This window comes from Lepisosteus platostomus, chromosome 23 (genome assembly GCF_059453375.1).
Source record: "Lepisosteus platostomus isolate fLepPlt1 chromosome 23, fLepPlt1.hap1, whole genome shotgun sequence".
Classification (NCBI taxonomy): Eukaryota; Metazoa; Chordata; class Actinopteri; order Semionotiformes; family Lepisosteidae; genus Lepisosteus; species Lepisosteus platostomus.
Window position 1 is genome coordinate 7,170,916 of NC_142633.1, and position 23,697 is coordinate 7,194,612.

General features: G+C 40.6%; 1 protein-coding gene across 2 annotated transcripts; it reads right to left on the minus strand.

The window, feature by feature from the left end:
* Positions 1–9,818: 9,818 nt before the first annotated feature.
* casp9 (caspase 9, apoptosis-related cysteine peptidase) lies at positions 9,819–23,672 on the minus strand. 2 transcript variants are annotated; one of them, XM_088616850.1, is made up of 11 exons: positions 23,574–23,672; positions 23,174–23,306; positions 21,513–21,711; positions 20,732–20,836; positions 18,269–18,330; positions 17,131–17,307; positions 16,395–16,484; positions 15,343–15,490; positions 14,966–15,151; positions 12,853–12,962; positions 9,819–12,606 (listed from the first exon to the last, which is right to left on the minus strand). In XM_088616850.1, the coding sequence occupies exons 2-11, from the start codon at positions 23,303–23,305 to the stop codon at positions 12,502–12,504; spliced, it is 1,314 nt and encodes a 437-aa protein (XP_088472976.1). In that variant the 5' UTR covers position 23,306; positions 23,574–23,672; the 3' UTR covers positions 9,819–12,501. The 2 variants fall into 2 exon arrangements, with proteins under 2 accessions (XP_088472976.1, XP_088472975.1); XM_088616849.1 differs by having other exon boundaries at positions 23,174–23,630.
* Positions 23,673–23,697: the final 25 nt, after the last annotated feature.

Sequence of the window (23,697 nt, forward strand, 5' to 3'; positions counted from 1 at the left end):
AATATAACTGTTGTTTGCCACAGCACAAGACTCTCCCAGACTCTCCCTCTCCAGGTGTAGAGCTTTCTTTCTGCACGGCTTCAATGGAGTCTGGCCAAGACCTTGTTCCATTTCTTATATGAAAGAGTCACATTGTTCTCAAAATATATTCCATTTTCAATCCCATTAGCACAGTACCGCCTTAGCAGCGAAACAGCTTCTTGCTTGAAAACGCATTTAGTATTTCAGTGTTGCAGCAGTGCAAGACAAGTAGCAATCATAAAATCACACATACTGTACCTACTGTACGGTATCACAAGACTCCTCACCAACACTATTGAAAATCCTTAGTATTTGTGTAAAGGGAAATTATACATGTAGATTGCCTGAGTTTTATATGAAAGAAAATCAGGCTGAACTCCCCTTTGTTCCATTACTTCTGGTTTCAAAAAGGTAGATTAACTTTCCACAGTAATCAATCCACAGGTTAACACGTTACTTTCTATATACAGTAATATATTGCTGTTAACATCTTTAGCTACTCAAAGACGGTTGCCTGGCACGCCTGGGAGAACAGTGCCCCCTAGTGGTCTTAATGAGGAACTTAACAGTGGATCAGTTTTGATTTTATCTAGTCTTTTTTGTAGAGGATACCATCTCAGAGATGTTTTTACATCATGTTACTTACATGTAACATACATACATATTACATACATGTTACATCATTTTGTGAAAGTATGGTAGAAGAGCACCACACAAACGAATACTTACAGACAGGAAGAGGAGCGTTCAATATTGAGTGTTTCAGCACAGTGCATGTGGACCCTAAAGCAGATTCCCTAATACTACTGTACAACAGTGCTCCTCCTATCTAGTCATGGAGATCCTGGGTCTACTGTTGTTACTCACTGTGGTGCTCAAAATGATTTATTCGGGCCAATAGCTGACATTCATCCATTTTCCAACCACATCTCCTAAATCAGGGTAGCAGGGGATCTAGAGCCTTTTCCAGCCAAAAAAACGGTACAAGGCAGGGTACACCCTGGACGGGACACCAGTCCATCACAGATCACACACGTTCACACCAGGGCCAGCACTCCCAGAAGCCAATTAACCGACCAGTATCTTTTCGGAGTGTGGAAGAAAAAGAGCAACCAGAGAAAACCCATGAGAACATACATACTCCACACAGATAGTACCCCAGGGTCTGGAATTCAACCCAGGATCTAGTACAACAAGGCAGCAATGCCCACCACTGTGCCACCAGCTGGTACAACTAGACTAAATCAACAACTCATCTCTTTGATTAACCAGCGAATATCTCCTTTACAAAGGTAATCTGACCAAGAGCACCCAATCACTGCAGATGAGGAAGCAAAACAGATTTGCTTTTATTTAAACAAAACATAGATGAAAGAGATAAATTCATATAGAAAGCAGATTGAAGAAAAGAACGTTTCCATCAACAATGGTAGCAAAGCTGCCCAATATATTGGTTTTCTGTACCTATTAATGGATTGTTGAAAATATTATTTATTTTAATAAAAGGAACACAGTCTCATCAAGAAAAGTTTTTAAAGTTAGTGCACTGTGCAGAAAACTACCTCGGCATTTATAAAAGGCGACTTGCTCTTTTTCACAGTTGTTAAACTGTAGCTTCTCAAGCAATACAGATGTTAAATGCTTGTTTTTTTTTTCTTGTTAAATGATATCAGGTTGTTCTGTTATATACAACTTCATATATTTCAGTAGCAGATCATGTATGTCATGTGTTACAGAGGACAAAGCATCATTGCACAACATAATACTGCATATTTAAGTCTGTTGCAATTTTAAAAAATATATATATTTAAATAGGATACGCTTAAAGCATTTTATAACTTTGATAATTCCTCAACCCAAATTGAAGAAGATATTGTTTTCACAATTGAAGAAGATATTGTTTTCACAAGTGGCACACATGCTATTAAATTTAATTCCATGATAGCTAGAGGGGGTTTGGATTGGCTGTCGCATGCCTTTGAGTTTTTGGAAATTGCCAGACTACAAGAGCAGACAAAATGCAACGACAGGGATTATCTTCAAATTCAGAGCATTTTAGAAATCTAGCCCTGTTGATTTAACCCCTGAAAAGAGAGAAAAAAATATTAAAATAATCTTTTAAAGCTCCTTTAGAGGTCAGAAGCACATTCCTGGCTGGGGCTATCCCAGACAAACGCAGTGATGTTTTCTGAGGTGAAAATTCCCCCAGCCTTGTTCAAAGACACTATCTGCCCTTGGGTCTGAAAAGCCGAAGAGCTCAGGGACAACCTGAAGTTAGTCACCATTTCTCTGTTGGAATAGAGGAGTTTTAGAAATCTTCTGAACAATCCCACTTTATACATAATCAGAATCTTGTATCATTTTCTATTTTATTCTAACCCACCCTGTGATGGACTGAAGTCCTTGAGCCCATTTCCTGACAGGACAGACTCCAGCTCCCCCATAACCCTGAACTGAAAGGAGCAGTTAGAAAATAGAGGGATGAATACCAAGCCATTTCGACACCTGCCACTGGTTATCTGCTTGGCTTGAAGGAAAGTTAACACCAAATGAGGAAGCAGTGAATTCTATGTTTTTGTTATTTTTATAGCATCTTTCATGACACAGCAGTCCAAGGGAGTCAATCAAAGTTTATTTATCAAATGCACAACAATACAGCATGCAGCAGTAGTTGCTGGCAATGGCATATGCTGGCAATGAAATGCAATATATTAAGTAGTGCAGTATGCCAAATACAATGAAAACTTTATCTCCATGTAGCCATTACAGGTGATTTGCTGAAGGAGCTGCAGGTTGGCTGTGTAGCAGTCTTATTGCCTGGAGGCAGAAGCTGTTCCGTTATCTGTTGGACTTTGACAGAAAGCTTCGATACTGTTTACCAGACGATAGGAGAGCAAATAGTTTGTGACTGGGATGACTGTTGGTCTTTGAGAATGGACCTGGGCTTCTTAAGACATCTAGCTGAGAAGACATCAGTAGACATCTAGCTCTTAAGACATCTAGCTGAGTCGACAGTAAAACAAAGAACAAGCAAAGGCATTTGAAACACACTTGCATACTCATCACTTAATACAAATAATTTTTGCTAAGTCTAATATGGGCTGTGACATTATTATTCTACAGCCATGGGAAAACTACAGAAAGCATAGGCTACGTGGAGGACTGAAAGAGTTTAAAGAGCATAAATGTCGTGCAGGTGTATAGGGAGATAACATTCCTCTGATGGAATCAGGAGTCACAAAGGTGAGTGGTAGGATTTTAAACCAAATTCTGAAATCTACAGGGAACCAGTGCAATGAAGGCAAAACTCCAGATATATGCTTATATGCTCATAAGTTTTAGTTTTAATTTAAGTCCAAGCAGCTGAGCTGTGAATTTATACTGAAGGAAAAAGGAAACACAACGTTTTCTGGAATGAGAATACAATAGTTATAGTTTATGTACTTTCACAAAAAGTTGTCAATTTGTTTTAAGCCCTCTGACCAGCAATACAGCTTGTGCAGTGAGGCACTGCAACTTGCCGATCGCACGAAAGCTCGTTAGGTGCACTTTTACTCAACGAGGTCCATGTGGAACAATGCCTGATCAGGTCACCTTTAAAAAGGCCTTAATTCAAAGCTTAGGTCTCTGCAAGAAAAAGGTTCCATAATGTCTCGAATGTCACCAGAAGCAAGGGAGAGGGCCATTGGCATGTTGCAGGCAGCATGGAAGTGAAAGCTCATACAAAGCCTACAAAGAACCAGACCCAATGTTAATGTACAGATTCTAAAAAGAATGGAACAGAGAACAGAACCTTGCAGGATGTAAAATATGACCAGTGGTGATGGGATGGAACACCATCAAGTTTAAAGATGTTTTTTTCTGTCAAGTAAATAAGATTTAAACCACTACAAAATAGCTCCAGTAACTATCCTTTCTAATCTATTCAGCATGATATGATTAGCTTTATAAGAGGCTGCACTGACACCTTTGGGGACAGGACCCAGCAATTATTGATAAATCAGTAGTAATAAGTAGTAATGATAATAAATCGTATTATCACTGATACTGATAATAAGTATTATACAGTATGATACAATACTGAGCATCAGTGCTTGGACTGGGCCAGTACTGACTTTTTCACCAGGTCTGGTTTTAGAAGCTGGTGACTGTTGCACAAAGTTGCAGAAGAGCAAATGTGATTTCGATTTTTAAATCAAAATAAAATAACGTGAAGCATAAAGCCCCATACTGTATGCTGTCTGATGTGAAGTAGAATGGAACCTGTGGTATTCTTCTGCTGCAGAAGTCTTATTTCTTTCTCTTTAGATCACCTGGATCCACTGAAACATGGCTATTATCAAACGATCAAAACCCTTTATATTTTCTCGGAGCACAGGCATCTGAGCCAAACAGTAGCATCAAGTGGAGGACAGACTGTCCTGATAACTTCCAGACTTGCAGTCAGCTGAAGTGAAGACAAAGGGTCTTCAGATTAACTTCACACCAGCATCTTTGGAGATCCAGACTACCATGGGCTTTAGGTAGTTTCTGTTTTTTTTTTTACAAGATTTGTATTTTTTAGGATCATTTTCCTTTTTATATCACCTTAATTTTCCAGATTCATTCCTTAATTATAGCCCTCACAAGAGCACTGAGGTGTGGACTATATGCGGACGTTCTGTGAAAGCATGCGCCAATTTTACCTTAGTCTTTTCCACATTGTGATCCCACAACACAGATGGGAGCATTCGGAGTCTGAGAGAGAGACCTGACACAAGCCACTTAGAATTAAATTTAAGTCAATCTGGATTTGAACCAGCAACCTCCAGAGGGCTTTAACAGAGACAAAAGAAACAATGTCCATACTGTATCAAAACTATTTTGCTGCAAAACTACCACCTAGAAATTCCTGTTATAAAAAATACAGATAACATTCTAATTTTAATAACATTTTGAACAGCAAAAACAGCCTTGAGACATATTGTAAAAGTGTCTGGAGCTAACACTATCTGGAAGTTCAGATACACTGAAAGACACTAAGTTGTCTACAGTTTTTAGAAGTTGTGACTATCATAGACTCTAATTAATACGTTAGAATTAATTTGGTTCTGCTTAGAAACAATGAATTATAGTATATTTCAAGATGCAGATAGTAGCCATGCTTAACAATGTGTCCTTCAAAAGCAATTACTCCTTTTATCAAGATCTTTACTGCAATTGTTCCCTTTGAATTGAATAAGTTATAAAGATTGTATCATGATCTTCCCTGCAATTCCCTTTGAATTTAACAAGTTGAAAAGCAATTATTCCTGCTGTTTGATCTTCCTGAAAGGTCTATGCGACATTATAAAAGGATCTTAACACTGAAAATAAAAAAAGGAACTGCTATACATGAGATAAGAAGTACTGTAGCTTTCTGTTAAATGTTCTAAGCTGAGGATCTACGATTAGAAACCAAACTTCTGTCTCAGCACTTGGAATATGACTTGATCCATAGGGAATATTAATATTTCCTTACACTTATATGGGAATTTTCTTGACACTCCACTCAAAGCACTTCACAGGTTATGTAGCCAACACCTGAATGATGCAATGGCAGCCAGGGTATAAATGACCCATTTTAGCGCTTAGATTGAAATTTCTGTCTTGTGTAAGGAGAGGACTGACAGAAAACTATGCACAAATGCTGATGAGAAGGGAGAGAAGTTCTAGAATTATATGTCTGGAGAAATGAGTGACTAAGCAATATTTTATGTTAGATTAACAGAGCACACATTTTTAGCCCTAATATCTTCAAAAATGGTTGGATAGACATTGTTTACATTTAAATATTGCTCAAACACTTTTTCTAAACAGTGCCTGGATACATACACATTTCCTGTTGTGGGAACAATACTATCTCGTTGTCATGACAATCTCCTGGAATGCCAATGCACATCAAATAAAATCGAATTAACTTTCTCACATGTAATTGCTTTATTATTTGTCTTAATATATCCAAAGCCTTGGGCCACGATTAAAACGTATCTCCTTTTTGCCAATAGCAAATTGCAAACATATCACTTGTTGTTGATGTCTGCCAAGGATGCCTTGAAACGTGAACGTAGTGGAAAACCACTGTCAAGAGAAATTAGTTTTTTGTATTTGCAATTGGCAGGAAAACCGAAGTTTTGACTGGGTCCAGGCCTTGCTTGGTCTTGTAGGTCTTCAAAACACTTAATCTATAAAGAAGATAAAGGTCTAACTAGCAGCAAATTATCAGCTTGCCCTAGATGTGATGATTGAGTTTCGCTTCTAATGGCTGTAACTACAGTATTTCAGTAAGTAACAGAGGATGTAACAGGATGCTGGAGGAGTTCCAAACCACTTGAAAACTGACAGGAAATGACTCCATTACCACTGGATGAGTGTCCTGATTTCATCAGATGATTAGGCAGAAAGTCTCAGAGATCTATAAACGATTCTGCTGAGAAGTCAATTGGAAGAACAAAGGAAAGAAAGTTATTCTCGATTTGCTCATACTGTAGCTACACAAACGACAGAGCCTGTGTCAGGCAATGTCCAGGTTTAAAACTGTGCTCCGAGTTCCAGCAAAGGCTTTATTTCTAATAAAATAAAAATAAAATGTTCAGTTGTTTAAATAATTCTCAGGTTCATTCAGTCTTACAAGAGAGATTGCATTTTATTACCGTCATTAAAATATAGTATGGTTTTGCCAATCTTCTGTATCAGGTTTGCTTTTTTTTTTACAAGACACTGTTACTTGCTGGTCTCAAGTTTTCGATTTTCATGCGGAATTACAACATCAAAGAACTGGATGTGCCTGCGGATGTTTATTGAGTATATAGTGAACTGCACAGGTGGAGAAGGGATGGAGGAGATGTGGGCGAGGAGTAGTGTTAAAAGACAGATTTGTGTATGATACTGCATATGTGAGCAATGACACTGGGAATAATATTGATTTGGAACAGCTGGGACAAAAGCCAGTGATGTCATCATCCCTCCCAAACTTCAGTTAGCAGTTTCCTTTGAATAAAGGCTGTCAACATAAACAGAAGTAGGAAACATATTTTGACATTCAGAGGACATGTGCTTCACTGAGAATTACATCCCTTATAGGTTTATTATTGATCAACACATCCCTGGCTTCTACTGTAGGTGCAAGAGCTATTTCTGACCTACCAGTTAGGCTCCTGGCACTTCTCAGGGTACCAGAGAGGTAGCCAAAGAAAATGCCCACTGCTTCTCCTTATGCCTTCAATCATTTTGTTACAGGGAAAGAAAGGCGGTTCTCTCTCGGCATGGATTCAGTAGGCAGCTGCTTCATATTAAGACGAGACGTTTATCGTCTTAACCCCGGCCTATCTTATCTTTTCTTGCGAGTGAAAAATAGTTTAAAAGCCCATCCAGAAAGCGTCTCTTAAGCTGCATTCTGAGGGAAATGCTCAACTTTGGGAATGTGTATTTATCTCTTTAAAGAAAGGGTATGTGCTCTGTGATGGACTGGCATCCCTTCCAGAGTGTATCCTGCCTTGTGCCTGTTGCATGCTGGGATAGGCTCTGGCTTTGCTGCGACCCTAAATTGGATGATGTGGTGAGAAAATGGATGAATGGAAGAAAGGGTATTAACTATTTACTAGATCCAAAGAAAGTGTTGTGAAATCCTCTCTGATCCTCACTCAGCATTTCTTATGGCTCTCGAGCAGAATCACAACACATGTCTTAACATTGCTTCTCACTTCTTATTGATGTATTAGCTCCAGGTACCTTCATTTTTAAGCCAGAGAGCCACCTGTCACAGCGCAACAGCTGGAATAATAGGCTTTACTACACGGTCTAACAGTTCCGTGATACAGTATATCAGTTGTCACTGAGTTGAAATGTAGATGTTGATGGACGCGATGGAAATGAATGCGTAAAAATTAATTTAATAACAGAGCTCATCAAACACACCACTAGTAAGGACTCCCAGGTGACGTTTCAGTGCTACTCCAAGTGGGGCTGCACATTGGTGGTGGTGGAGGGGGTCCCCATTACCTGTAAAGTGCTTTGAGTGGAGTGTCCAGAAAAGCACTATATAAGTGTAAGCAATTCTTATTATTAATTATGACTCTTCCTGTGGTCCAGGCAGTTAGTCTGGGTTGAAGCTGGGATTCCTCACGCATTGCTACACCTCTTGTGGCCTCTTGTGGTCATTCTCCTGTACTGCAGTCTCCTCACAGAAGAGCTGTCACGTTGCATAAAAATGCACAGTACTTTTCTCTTTTTTTGCTGTGGCCAATGAGAAACAACTTATCGGTTCAGTTTCGGGTAGGACTATTGATTGCGGAGTTTTGTTGTAACTGCTTTATTTCTAATTTATGTGTACTAAAAACCTATAGGCAACAGACTTTTATCTGTGCTGTACTCTATTCAACATATCGCACATAATAATAATCCTTACATTTATATAGCTCTTTTCTTGACACTGCACTCAAAGAGCTTTACAGGTATTGGGGACCCCCCTCCATTGCCACCAATATAAAGCCCTCACCTGGATGATGTGATGGCAGCCAAAGTTCGACCAAAGTGCGCCAGTACGCTCAACACACACCAGTCGTCAATGGGGAGGAGAGAGTAACGAAGCCAATCTAAAGGTATTATTAGGAGGCCATGACCAATAAAGGCAAGAGGCAAATTTATCCAGGACACCAGTGTTACTCCACTAATGTTTCAAGAAACGCCATGAGATTTTTAATGACCACCGAGGTTCAGGACCTCAGTTTAAAGTCTCATCAGAAGTACGGTGCCTTTTTTTAGTACAGTGTCCCCCTCACTATACTGGGGCATTAGGACCCAGACAAACCACAGGGTGAGTGCCCCCTGCTGGCCCCACTAACACCTCTTCCAGCAGCAACCTTAGATTTTCCCCAGGAGGTCTCCCGTGCAGGGACTGCCCAGCCTCACACCTGCTGAGCTTCAGTGGGTTGCCGGCTGTGAGCTGCAGGGTGATCTAGCTGCTGATACATATTGCATCAAGAAGATGAAGATGAAGAAGAAACAAACGCATGCATATAGACAGCACTTTTAATCACATATTGACTCATGCCATCCACTGCTGAAATGCAGCACCCAGCAGGATAAGAATACTTTTAATACAACATGCATTTGGTAAATATTATTGTGATTTGAAACAGCGATGTCACTATTTTCTAAAAGGTTTTAACAGGGTTTGTTAAAATATGGGTCATTTATACAAGTAAAATAAGAGGTCATGCGTTAACATGTCCCAGCTTATTTTTCACATTCCCTTGTTCCCTTGTCACCTTCTATCAACTGTAGTTCTCCAACTGATTTAATGCCCTCATTCACCCCTTTAAAACAATTTAAAAATGAACTCCTGGAAATGATTCACTGAAGCTCATGAGATGTCCTTATTGGCTGTGATGATGGCTGACTTTTTGCCAGCAATTTTACTCCTGAATCTCATTTATTGTTCTAGAATCGTTATGGCTACAACAGAGGAATTGAAAATACTTTCTCTATGGTTACTTTATGAAAAGGACTTTGTTGGGTAAGTGGCGGGCAGTTAAACCTCAAAGCTCAGAATCACTCAGTGAGCTGATTCACACACCCTGATCGAAGATAACCCACAGGAGGCCAAAGACAAGAACCAAAAACAGACCAGTGAAATGTGCCTGCAGAGATCTATTCAGTTCAATTCAGTTCCAGAGATGTAATAAGGGTACCATCACACAGCGAAAAACAATGATATCTAAATCATGGATCGTAAGAGCATACAGACATACCATGGAGTAAGTACACTTTCATCCATCTCATTGAAATTTGATATTTTATTTAAAATTTCATGAATCAACAACATATTGAAAAAAAAAACAGCACCACAGACTTCACTGCCTCAAACCCAGGCAACAGGTAAACATATTTTTTGCCTTTTTGGGAATAAGAACAGGTAAGACATCATATTTATTATTGCTCCTTGTATTTTAAAAAAGTTCCCTTCCAAACCTTGGAACTTTGGCTAACCTGTTGCCAAGAGAACATAATATAAAAAAATCACAGTTTGTAGATATAAAGTACAGTACAAATCATGCTTTGACTCACTCATTAAATGTGGATAGTGTTTCATTTCTTAATAACTGTAATTATCGTTTCACAATATCATTTTACTACTGTGTTGTCTAGATTTTACGCAGAAGTCTCTCATTTTCATTTCCTACTGTATCTTATGAGTGGTACTCAGGTATAGTCTGATTAGTAGGAAGTGATCTCTAATTCAAATTAAGTGGAAGTGCACTTAAAATAAACAACAGGAGGCACTTTACACAAAGGGTTCAGGGGTCAGGAAGCCAGCCATGCTGGTTGAAGTTGATACTCTGACATTTTTCACAAAATAGCTGGATGGGATCCTTGGACCAATTAACTACTTAACTACCAAACATCGTCATGTAATAATGTGAATGAACTAGTCAACAGCCATAGTAAAACATAAAACATTGCACTGCAGAACAAATGCACTAGTTAATGCCTCAGTTTTCATATTTTCAGGTCCATTGCTTTTTGGTTACCTGATGAAAAACGTTAGTTTTTTCACAACCTGACATTTTTGCAGAAAGAGTTCAGGTAGGTAGTTGCGTCAGCATGTGTAGGCTGCAAAGGAACAGACACAACATTCCAGGTCTTCAGGTGTCATTAATACCTTTATGATTGATTTATAATACTATTACATTATTACACATCACATAAATTATAATTTGAGCCGGAAGAAGGCTCACCAGCTGAAATGTTGTGCCTCTTTACTTTTCAGCATGGAATAATCCTTTACCTATATTTTTGCAAAAGGCTTAGTTTTGAAGGATTCATAAATAAAAAAATACTGCTACCAGTAGACACTAGCAGAGTCCCCAGATGCCAGATCCTCTGTGGTCTGCACTGTCACTGGAAGAATGGATGAGGAACTGCCAGGACAGGAATTCTGCAAGATGTTACAAAGCAGAGCAGCAGCAACACCAAGCCTGTTACTAACATCTACTAGCACAGGAAAGCCTTACTGCAGCTCCTGCCAGTATATTGTTCATAGATTTATAAATCCTTCCCTGCCATGACTTGCACTATACAATACTGCAAAACAACAGCAGGACACTATACAGTATGTATGGAGACAAATGATAAAGTTCCGAAGGTAAAATGCATTTTTCACTGTATGGTAATTTCATCTTTAAGTACCCTCTGGGGTACACAGTCCACTAGCTGGGTTCCTCTAACATATATGAGGAGAGAAATACACTCATCCAGAACTCCAGATCTTATGTTGAATGTACTCCCTGTAAATTGCTAGCATTTACAGTGCCTAGAGAAAGTCTGCACCCCCCATCCAAATTAATACATTTTGTAGCCTAAAAGTCTGAGATCAAGACACATTAAATCAGATTTTTTTTACCTTGATCTACAAATTGCAACACAAAGCCTCCGAGGGAAAACCAAATGCTCAAACATTCTGAAAAGTCATTACAAATGAAAACCTAGAAAAATGGGTTGGATACCTGTACACAACACCGAGTCCAGAAGCAACCATTTTCTTAAATTACAACCATAATTAAATTTCGATAGGTCTGTGGCAATGAAGCAAACGTACATTTGGTAATGTTTGTCCATTCCTCTTACAGAAAGACAGGAGTGTAACTATAAGTAAACAATTCATTTGAATGTATCTTCAGGCAGTTTGGCCACAAAATGTGTGACTTTAGAAGAAATCGTATGAGTATTCTAGATTATGCATGAGTTTAATTTCTTTAACATCACAATTGTTGAAAAGCACTAGCAAAAAAACTCCAGAGGATGATGTTCAATGGAACACGTGCTCAAAGTTAAGCGATGTCCTGTGTCACACTGTCAGAATGATGAAGCTTTCTGCTTGAATGCAATTTTTGTTTTCACCTTTCCAAACTTTCAAGCTAATGTTTCAAAAATTCCTGGGTTTTACTTTACGTGGTTTGCTTTATCCACACCTACTCTTTCTTTCACCAACTTGCATCTGGTAGTTACTTTAAGAAATTGAGAAGAAGAAATCTCCCGTACTTAGTTCAGCAATTGAAGCAAAGTTTTCCTTTTGCAACACAACATTAAGTACCGATACTGATTTCCCAGCACATATTCAAGAGTCCTTATCTGGGTGATCAACAGTGGGACATAGTATGGATTCTGCAGAAAAACAGAAACTCAGAGAGACTGCATGTAACACACCTCTGCCATGTGCACACAATTACGAATAATGAATAAGCATTAAAAAGGTACATGAAAAGTAACCACTGGAAAAACAATTCATAATTTCAGTGTAGGTACAATCACACAAAATCTAGAAAATACTTCCACGTACTCCGAAAATGATTCCCAAAATTCTTAGAGAAAAAATATTTTAAAACTCTTTGTTCACGTAGTGAGGTAAATTCTTATTTGCTGAAGTAATTATTTTCAATTATTCGGGAGGAATCCCTGGCACTATGGCAATATTTGAAAGAAGAGGCGTTTACGCAGGAAATTGAAGGACCCAGGCATCTGTTTGTAAATTCCTTTGGCAGAAATCTGGGACACTTTATCCGTAACCTGTGAAGAGAAATAAGGGTAGAAGGATCAAAAAGGATCATACAAAGTCTGATGTTGGGCTCATGATTATCCCTTGTGCAATGGCCACAGACATAAAATACAATACAATACCTACATAAATCAAGAGACCTTTAATGTTCTGTTTTTAAATATAGTAAACACATCACATTCTTATCACATACCGAGAAACTCCATTAAAGTGACAGGCTCAGCTCCTTCAATCTTAATCTTATAATAAAGGCCTACCATCATCAGCATCGTGACAAGGTCTTCATCCTTGGCATTCTGGGCAAGGATGTTATCCAGAGTTTCCACATACCATGATCCGGCTGCTGTGTCTCTCCAAGAAACATAGCCTGTGTGCGACCACAACAAAAAATATCAGGACCACAGGAAAAAAAAGAAGCTTGATATCAGATTTGCAGTCACATATGTTTGTTTTTGTATTTTCTCAAACATCTTGTTGTTAGAGCCACTAGGGTAGAAGCAATAGGGAGATAATCAGGGAGGGGTTTAAGAGATAAAAGAGGTTATCACAGTCAAACTGCATCTTAAAATGTCAACATCTTTAGACTCACACTAGGCAGTACCATAGCTGCTTATGCAACAAAATAAATGACAAAATAATTTAGTCCATACCTTTTCTAACCTGATTCTTTAAATTCAGGGTCAGAGTGGAGCCAGAGCCTATTCCAGCAAGCAACGGGCGCAAGGCAGGATACACCCTGGACTAGACGCCAGTCCTTCACAAGGGCAGACAGACACACATACAGGCATACACTCACACCAGGGCTATCTTTCCCAGCAGCCAATCAACCTACCAGCCTGTGTTTCGACTGCGGGGGGAAACTGGAGCACCCAGAGGAAACCCACACAAACATGGGGAAAACATACAAACTCCACACAGACAGCACCCCAGGTCCGGTGGCAAACCATAGATCGCTGCACTGTGAGGCAGCAATGCAGACAACTGTGCTATCATGCTGCCCTACAAATTAATTAACTCCACAACTTAATTCCTGTAAACTGGTTGAAAACCCAGTGTGAACAGTTCCTTGTCAAAGCAAAAACAAGTGAATCTGCACACAATATAAAAGACAACAATACTGCAATCATAAGCAGGTCTCTCCCCCAAGGCATTCATAAATAAAACTGCTTTTCTTGGCGTTTTTAGAGAACAAAAGTGCAAAGAGTGATCATCTATAACAGGGCTATGACTGGATGAGGGAACTGCAGGCAGGAAGGAGACCTTGAGAGAGAAGATCAAGGTTTTCCTGAAACAGTTCTCAAGATTCACCTGCCTTCCCACATTGTACGGGATCTAATTCTACAAGCAAAAAGATTTGGAGCTGCATTTCATTTTCAGCTTTCGAACCAATAAAACAACACGAAGTAGAGAGTATAACATGCGCATGTTCAATCAGGTTTGTGCAAGTTTGGAACACGATACCTAGCTATACTGTGGATGCAGAGTCTCTGGGGTCTTTAAGAAATGGTTAAATGAGATCCAGCAGATTGGTAGCATAGAAAACTAGCTATCAAATGAGCTAGACAGGCTCGAACAGCCTCCTGTTGACCTTTAGGGACTTAAACAAGTTACATATTTGTTTAAAATACACGGTTTTGCCTTTCCTGAGGTGAATCATTTTAGGGACAAACTGGCTGTTGGTTGGTAATGGGACAGCTCTCTATTATAAAATATTTATGGTCTCATATCACTTTTTGCCCCTACAGCATTTTTTTTACGGAGGCGCATTGCTGCCACCAAGGGAAAAAAAATCCTCACCCTTATCTCGTAATTACGAGATAGTAATTCCCGCATTCTCGCGTACTTTATGTGATCACGCGATAGCACAATTGTCATTTAATACCTACAATATCGCTACGTGCGGACTTACGGTTTTAAGCGGTGGGACTGACCGCACATGTAACTGTTCATAACAGAACCATCATTGCGTTGATCTCTAAATCCCACAAAACTGGTCCTCGTGCTTATAATGATTCTGTTCATATCGGCTAAAAATTGCAAGATGTCATTATGACTAAACCCCAGTCGAAAGTAGATCCGTACAAATTCTGCGGCGCTGGACATCGACACTGAAAGTTTCATTAAACCGAAAGTGCCACAGTAGCTTCTGAATGGGTTCAGTGCACAGTGTAACAGGTTGTACACACACTGACGTAATCGTTGCTATCGCGTAATTAAGGGGATATTTTTTCCCTTGATGGCAGCAATGGCTTCTGTAGTTTTTGTATTGCCAGCAATAAAAAAAAAGTCATTCCGATCATAAACACAAGACCCCAAACTGCAATGTCAAACCACAACACAGACTGCTCATACGAACTGCGTCTACGTGACCTGGAAAAGTAGAGTATGACACCAAGATGTCACTGGGGGTAGGGAGGGATGCCCGGGCGTCGACTTCATCAGTCAAACTGAGCGAATCGCTGCTGGATGACATGGGCATGGCATCGGTCTGGTCATCCAAGCCACCTGATGAAGGCCCAAATCCCTCTGAGACCTCAAATCCCGTGTCCTTTTCATCTGCAAGAATAAGGCAGATATTTTTGCTCTATTTGATTACCCAGAAAGTTAGATTTCCTGTATACAACATAGCTGCCAGGCAGTTCAGTACAATATCTACTTCTCAATCTTTTCCTCATGGTGTTCCGATTTTGCATACAGAGGACCACACGATTCCGACCCTTCGCTCAAAGGAGGTAACCAGCACTTGCCTCCTCCACAGGCCTGGATAAAGAAAAGCTTCGGTTTCCCCTGCAGAGTCGGACAGTTCTGCCCGTTCAAATAATTGGTAATGTTCTGAACAGCAACGATGGGGCCGTCGACGCCATGGACGGCACCAGGAAAGCGACAGTGGCTTGCCTGCAGAGCACAATTAACACATTCAGAGGGTTTCCATGCAGTCAGCCACCGGTGCAGGGAAAGCTGTCTTTGCTGGGAGCGTTATTGAACACAATGAAAGGCTTTATTTATAAAACACGAAGATCCCCACTCCATTTTGTGTGCTAGCTTAATGTTCTGCCTGTAGTGTGTGATCAAAAGTCACTCCTTCCCTTATTTTTCAACACAAGGAAAGATGGCCCATGGCTGGTGTCACATCCCAGTGTCCTCTTTCCTTTTTTAAGTGCTGTGATTCTGGTGGCATCCTTTGCCTATGTCACAGGGAGGGCAGGAGGGATCCTTTTAAAACAGAATGATCGCTGAGCCACAACTGCACTTAGGTGCAAAAGTGATGTTTATTAGGACAGTGCTCCTCACAAACAATTATATATTGCAAAAAAACCCCAACAAAATGGAATTAGTACACACACAAAAAATGAACCCTTTCTCTAAGAAATAGAGACCAGGAGTCCTACCACGCCTAGGTCCTATCAGCTCTCCACTGAAGCTATAGCAAGACAAAACTCCTGTTAGATCTCCCCCCCCTCCTAAATAGATACCGTATAGCCCTGCCCCCTCAGACTGTACCACTGTTACATAACTATGGAGCTGCATTTCCCCCAAGGTAAACTCATTTCCCAACATGGCAATGGTAAAATAAGTGTTTACATGTCAAACCTTACTAGTGCTGCTAATGCTGAAAATAATCAGTTTAAATAATAAATACATTTCACACATCTAGCTAACATTTTGTTTTGGAAACTTTTGACACTCTCAAATTGCAAACTGGTTATTTTCTTCAGCGGATGGACAAAGCAGGTGAATTGCGTCACCTACAATTCTCGGGAAACACCCCGTCTTCACTCCCTTTAAAGGTGCTAGTTACCTCAGATCCATGCGACAGAATGACCACCACACAGCAGTCATAACTTGAATGGTCCTTTTTTGACAAAGCAGTCAGCTCTTGTCTGATTTGCTGTATGGGAACAAGAGAATACTTTAAACACCCGCTCTAGGTGAGATGAGAAGATTTTGCAGTACGATACGTGACTAGGTTTGGAATGCCCATTTGCCATGAACACAGAATGTAGGTTTAAAAAAAATGGGTATACATCAGGTAAGGATATCATCTCTTCAAATTCTGCATTGTTTTGCACTGCAAATCATTGACATTTGGGGTGAAACGGAACAGGTCTGTTGAAAAAGTAATTATTCAAAAGGAAAGGAGGATGGAGGGGTCCTACCACTCTGCTGTTGCTCGTTGCTTTTTAGGTACCGCGCAGGAGGAATTTGTTCAGTCATGAGCCACTCAAAAACACGCTGTTTTTTTTTAAATAAACACGCAATAATAAACAATGACCCCAAACGCTACAGGGGGCCCTAGCTCTGTTGGTAGAGCGTGAGACTCATAATCTCAGGGTAGTGGGTTCATGTCCCACGTCGGGCGGCAGGTAATCCATGTTGGAGGTTGGGCACAAGGCTAACAACCCTGTCCCGTAAAAAACTAATGTTTCGGAAACAAACATCCACCCATCCCAGATGCTACATAGGCTATCCATGCAGCAGGATTTTTTGCTAAAACTGTCAATACAGTTGGCTATATGCAAGCCTTCTCAATTTACCTTCGATTTTAGGTTTCTCTTGACAGTGACAACAAAGTTAAAGGCCTTGAATCTTTTCTCCAGTCTGTCACAGTCAATATCGGATCCTGTGCGATTGTTTAATCCAGACTGACGCTCAAAATCCACATTGTTGATGATGAGGCAGTGCCCACACGGGTTGTGATCCATCTTGTACACCTGAAACCACGCATGAGAGGGTGTATTTATCTTACAGTACATACTGAAGGCATAACACATTCAGATGAAAAAAGTCGCACTGATGGTAATATATGAGTTTCACATAGGTACAAGGACCTTCATCTGAAAGTCTCAAGAAATCTTAAGCCTTACTTCATCAGTTGCCTCAGTTGGCTGAAGGCAGCTTTGGTTTGTTTGCCTTCTGATCTCTTTTTGTTTCCTGATTTTTTTTATTGAGTGTCCATATCTCACCGTGGATGAATAAACTCTGATGCCTTTCAGTAATTTTAGATTACCAAGGCTATTAAAGCAGCTGACAAAGACTGCCTTTAAAGTCTGTAGATTGAGAACAGCCGGTGTCATACCTCTATGCTGTATTCTGTACCAGTACACCTTTTGCATAGAATGAGCATGAACTATAGTACCAATACAAGATGGCACAGTAACGTCCTTATAAATGAATACTGGAGCACAGGATACTGAAGAATTTCAGTGAAACTGTCTTGCCTTACCAAATTGAAACAGATTTGGAAACAGGTCTGAATTTTTTTTTTATATACAGCATTCTCTCAAAATTGTCTTCCAAAAGTGCAGGTGTACTGTCAGATCAACAGAAAAAAATAGGTGGAAATGTCCCAGAAATTGGCTGGATACTTCTCAACATCTTTTCTCGCACACAAAATACTCTGACAACTCACTCAGCTTTTAAAGGTGTTTCATTGAAATGACTTTGACACCTTTCTCATTTAGAGGCTTTCTGCGCTTTGTGATGATTGTCAATTGGTCAAATGTTTTGGGAAGCTGAACGGTTTAAAATATGAATAAGTAACACAAAACAATTGATCTAAACTATAAATAGGGTATTTTATCACAGTATCGCAATATATCACAACGAACAGACAAGCAAACAACCATAACCCCGGTGTAAATAATTAGTATTTCAGTGGTTTGGTCTAATTACCTGGAGGCTGTTGCTTCTTGGTCTCCCTTGTGGTTTGGGATCAAGTTCATCCTTTTGAGATGCTAAGGCAAGAGATAAGCCTTTATTAATTACATTCTGAAACAACAAAGACCCTCAGCTTGATATTATTATCACCCTATTTAAAGGTGTTTTGGGTGGTGGTTTAGATACCACAGTTTTTTTAAATTAGGGGTGTGAATACAGGAGCACAAGAAGGTTCAGTGTCCTGAGGTTTCCAGGAAAGTCAACTTACAGTACAAAGCTAGCACTGCACAGATGTCCCAGACATACTTATAGACTGTGATTTCATAGAAGGACCAGGCAAGCAGGGCTGTGTGTTTGATTGCTGAGGTCTCGACCCAGTTTATCCGTGCTGGTAGACCTCCAGTGGGATAAATCCTGATGGCAGAAACTGTAACTATAGAGGTGGGAACAGCATCTTCCACAAGGCTGAGCTCTCTGTGTGCTGTTGCCCCCATTTCTTGTCATATTTTTAAAATATCATCTGTGCAGCAGATCTTTTTATCAACCCAGAAAATGCCCAGAAACAACTGTGATGGAAGATATAAGATGTGAAAAAAGGGTTAACTGATTTCTTTCTGCACAAAGACTTCTTTTGGTACAAGACATTCCATGCTTAAGCACTTCTGAGTTATGGCAGGGATGGGAGTGAACTGATAAGAGATTCCAAGTGCGAGGTAGAGACTCCCTAACTCTGGGAAGATAAGACTGGCCATTCAAAGTGTTTAAGGTCTTGGGAAAGTCCTAACACAGGTGACCTCCCCCCATTACCATGGTAACAATTTGCGTCAGAAACAGCTGAAGTTTGCTACATAAAATGGAGCTTTGTACCTATATCTTCGAACAATTCTTTGATCTTATTGTTCCTTGCATGCAATTAACTCAGTTGTTCAACTTCATCTCGGGGTCCAGAACTTATCTGTCTGTTACAACACAACTAACACATAATGCTACTCTTAGGATACTATTTATGTCTTTGCATCTTAGTGCAGTGCTGAAGAGTTATTTACAGCACTTCCAATCACACAACAAGTGTGTGCATAGTTTCTTCAAGTGATTCTAAGTACTACAATGTATGTTACCATGACATTTACAGCATCTAGGTAGGTCCAAAGACAGGTCGGTACTATATACAATGTATACAAACACAGTGATGGAGCTAGGGTCTTCGGTACCACCTGTAATGTCACTGAAGACCCTAACAGAAAATCAATTAATTCCCCCCAAAGAGGTGGATATTGGAGCTTAACAGTTGTGTGGTGTAAAAAGCTTCATCTGCAAAAAAACATCACAGCAGAAGCCTTACTTTCTCCAGATATTCACTGAAAGAAGTGAAATGTCCTGGAAAAAACAGAATATTTCAGCTGTCAGAGGATTGTGTATGCGACAATATCTCCCTTGAAAAACTTGATCACTGAAAGCTGTTTTGTCTCTTCAGATGAGAGGTGTCTAATCCTGGCCCTGGCGGACTGGTGTGTCTATACCCTAGGTCTTCTAAGTGTCATTAAAACTGCAGCACCCAAAGAGATGGCTGATAAATCTATTAAATTGGTCCAATTAAGACAGTCATGAGCTCGTTAGGATACACTGGCCCACCAGGACCAGGGTTAGACAGCTCCTCAGCTAGATAGAATGTAATAATAATAATAATAATAATAATAATAATAATAATAATAGCTTACACTTATATAGCGCTTTTCTGGACATTCCACTCAAAGCTAGTTACAGGTAATGGGGATCCCCTCCACCACCACCAGTGTGCAGCCCCACCTGGATGATGCGACGGCAGCCATAGTGCGCCAGAACGCTCCCCACACACCAGCTCTCAGTGGGGAGGAGAGCAGAGTAATGTAGCCAATTCATAGATGGGGATTATTAGGAGGCCATGATTGGTAAGGGCCAATGGGAAATTTGGCCAGGACACCAGGGTTACACCCCTACTCTTTTCGAGAAACGCCCTGGGATTTTTAATGACCACAGGGAGTCAGGACCTCATTTTTACGTCTCATCCGAAGGACGGCGCCTGTTTACAGTATAGTGTCTCCGTCACTATACTGGGGCATTAGGACCCACATGGACCGCAGGGTGAGCGCCCCCTGCTGGCCCCACTAACACCTCTTCCAATGTAGCACATCTTGCATGCTCAGTACATGGTAATCTTTGATGAACCTTTAAAAGGTTAATTGAAGTAAATAACAGTAAACCTGGCTCTACTCCAAAATGTGCTTTGAGTAAAAAATAAATTAGTTGCTGATTTAGTTAACGGAAAAAAAACTTTGTATTTTTAGAGCAATTTAACACTTGCTACAATTAAATTAAAAAAAGGGATCTGCAGTTCTATAGTTGAAGCAGCTTTATAACCTTATAAACTTTATAACTTTTCCTAGTAGAAAGAGAGCACCTTTCCATCAGTATATCATAACACTGTAGAACATTTCTTACGATAGCTGGTTGTCATATAGTTTTCGTTATCTGGGCTGTGTGTAGGCCTGTCTTGATGATAGGGTATGTCTCCTCTATCGGGTATCTCTTTGTTTCCATCGGGATCTGTTGAATAAAACACCAGACACGTTACAGTACGTGGCACTTTTTCTTAATATAATAATAATAATAATAATACCTTACACTTATATAGCACTTTTCTGGACACTCCACTCAAAGTGCTTTAGAGGTAAGGGGGATCCCCTCCACCACCACCAGTGTGCAGCCCCACCTGGATGATGCGACGGCAGCCATAGTGCGCCAGAACGCTCACCACACATCAGCTATCAGTGGGGGAGGAGAGCAGAGTAATGTAGACAATTCATAGAGGGGGATTATTAGGAGGCCATGATTGGTAAGGGCCAGGGGGAAATCTGGCCAGGACACCGGGGTTACACCCCTACTCTTTTCAAGAAACGCCCTGGGATTTTTAATGACCACAGAGAGTCAGGACCTCAGTTTTACATCTCATCCGAAGGACGGCGCCTGTTTACAGTATAGTGACAGGGGCATTAGGACCCACACAAGCTGCTGTTGTCCCCACTGACATCTCTTCCAGCAGAAACCTTAAGTCTTTTCCAGGAGGTCTCCCATCCAGGTACTGACCAGGCTCACACCTGCTGAGCTTCAGTGGGCTGTCAGCTGTGAGTCGCAGGGTGATATGGCTGCTGGCAATATTAAAACAAAGAAGAACTAAACAGAACGAGCGACAAATCATAGAAATACTGGACTTGGCACGTACACTTTAGGACAGGGATGGGAACAGGCTGGACCGGGACAGGCGGAGGTGGCTGAATCTTGACCCCCTTCTGCAAGGCGTCCGCCAGGTGACCCTGCCCGGACTCCTGAAGGCACTCCAGGAAGGCTGGGAAGGCCCGGCTGCCTCGGGTCTCCAGATCTCTCACCAGCTGCCGGGCCTGGTCTCGACGCGTGCCGGCACTCTGCGGGGGACACGAGAGAGAACAGCAGCTCCTTCACTACAGGCCCCCGGGCTGCAGGCCTGCGTCACGCTTCTGATCACAGTGACATGGAGGAGACTCCCATTCAGTTGCAGTTTGAGCTGTTTCAGATTTGATCAGTCTTTCATGTAAAAACCAAAACCTAGTGCTGAAAGTTTCCTGCTTGTTCTGTGGAGGACATTTATCAGACAGAATGTGGACCAACTATTGTATTAAATTACACATGCCTGGAATTTTAAAAAGCTGAAACATTTCCAACTTGGTGCTATCATAATAATAATAATAATAATAATAATAATAACATCACTTTATTAAGCCTTTACAATTTCTTGAATTAGGAATGTGTCTTTTCACAGACACACAGACAGGGAGAGAAGCTTGGGGTCAGAGCGCAGGGTCAGCCATTGTACAGCGCCCCTTGAGCAGGTGAGGTTAAGGGCCTTGCTCAGGGGCCCAACAGAGTAGGATTCCTCTGCCTGCAGCGGGATTTGAACCAGCAACCCTCCAGCCACAGGCACAGATCCTGAGCCACAGAGCCACCACTCCACCCATGTTGTCCTAATAAGACCTAGGACTGTGAAAGGGTGTGTTCTTCTTCCAAAAGAAGCGCAACCTTTAGCTGGTCTTAAGAGTCACAGTCTTTTGGGTATCCCTGTCAGTAGCAATGACTAAAGCAAGGAACTGGGCACTTACACAGCTATAGTGCACTGATCAGGTTCAATCGAGGTGACATGGGTCTATACTTATTAGTTTGTTCTGCCTGTTTATTGAGGAACCTACCAAAAAGGATTAGAGAACTGCCTTTCAGGCTATTGTTTTTTTTTGTTAGGCAACATGTCTCAACTGTTATTCCACTACTGACTATATATATTTGAGATTACATTCCAGGGATCTACACATCTTGTCTTGGAGATCTTGCATCTCCTATTTCTAATAATAATGACCTTTATATGGGTCAGCACCTTTCAATATAATTTTCAAACAAAGAGAGATTGTGGCTCTTCAAGACTATTTGTGCAGATCTCTGGAATATTATTACAAAAACATTTATATACTGTATAGCCAGTAATGACATGCTTTTAGACCCTTTGCTATACTCTGATTGTCCTCAATCAATTAATTACTTACTTTTATTTAAAGCTACTATGGAAACCAGCAGGACAGTGGCTGCTCTATGACAGAGGTTGCAGATTCCTGTTAGTTACTGTATGACCCTCTGTAACAATAGAACACATTCCTCCAGAGAGTACATAAATTAAGGTGCATATGAAGAAAACACTGTGAAAACTGTAAAATAAGGAGATGACACTGATTATTTAATCCAATGTATTGGTTATTGCCAATATCTCAAGGATACGTTCCCAGCAGTGTTGGAATTATTTTATAACCGAGGCACCTCAAAATGTGGTTGTGAATGGGCCAGTTGAGTGTGTTAAAGGCCTACCTGTATTTCATCAATCATGTCTTGAGTGAAGACGCCCTTTGACAGAAGTCCATCATACAGTTTTGAGGGATCCAACTGCTGTACAAGCATGGATCGATTACTCTGTAATATCTTCTTGTGCCTGCCATCCATTCTGCAAACAAGAGCCCGAGGGGGCGGATTAAGACTCTTAACCTGTTAACGTGAGCTCAGTTCAGCCTAAACTGGACGTCGAACACTAACTACATCCTAACCGAAACGAAAGCGAAATGCCGAAATCAGGAATTTAGTTGTTCAAGTTAGGAAATTCCATCATGCAATCGTATACGAAAAGAAAAGTAACAGACTAAGGGGCGTTTCACCGAAGCTACAGTAGCCAAGCACCTTTAACCCCACTTAAGCATATTAAAACGTTCTTTACATTTTCCTAAGTTCTTCCGTAATAATTCTTGCTGTCTTCCAAAAGCATCCTTTATTTTCTTCCGTGTTTGCATGGCTGAACCACGCCCAGTGCGTAATGACGTCATCACGCCGGTTGACCGGAA

What these genes read in the sequence shown, in the direction of transcription:
- casp9 (XM_088616850.1), bottom strand. Translation starts at nt 23,305, where the DNA reads ATGGATGGCAGGCACAAGAAGATATTACAGAGTAATCGATCCATGCTT. An exon ending in ACATGATTGATGAAATACAG is followed by an intron (nt 21,712 to 23,173) that starts GTAGGCCTTTAA and finishes TGTCCCCCGCAG; the next exon opens with AGTGCCGGCACGCGTCGAGA. An exon ending in GTCATACTCTACTTTTCCAG is followed by an intron (nt 12,963 to 14,965) that starts GTCACGTAGACG and finishes GGTCGCACACAG; the next exon opens with GCTATGTTTCTTGGAGAGAC.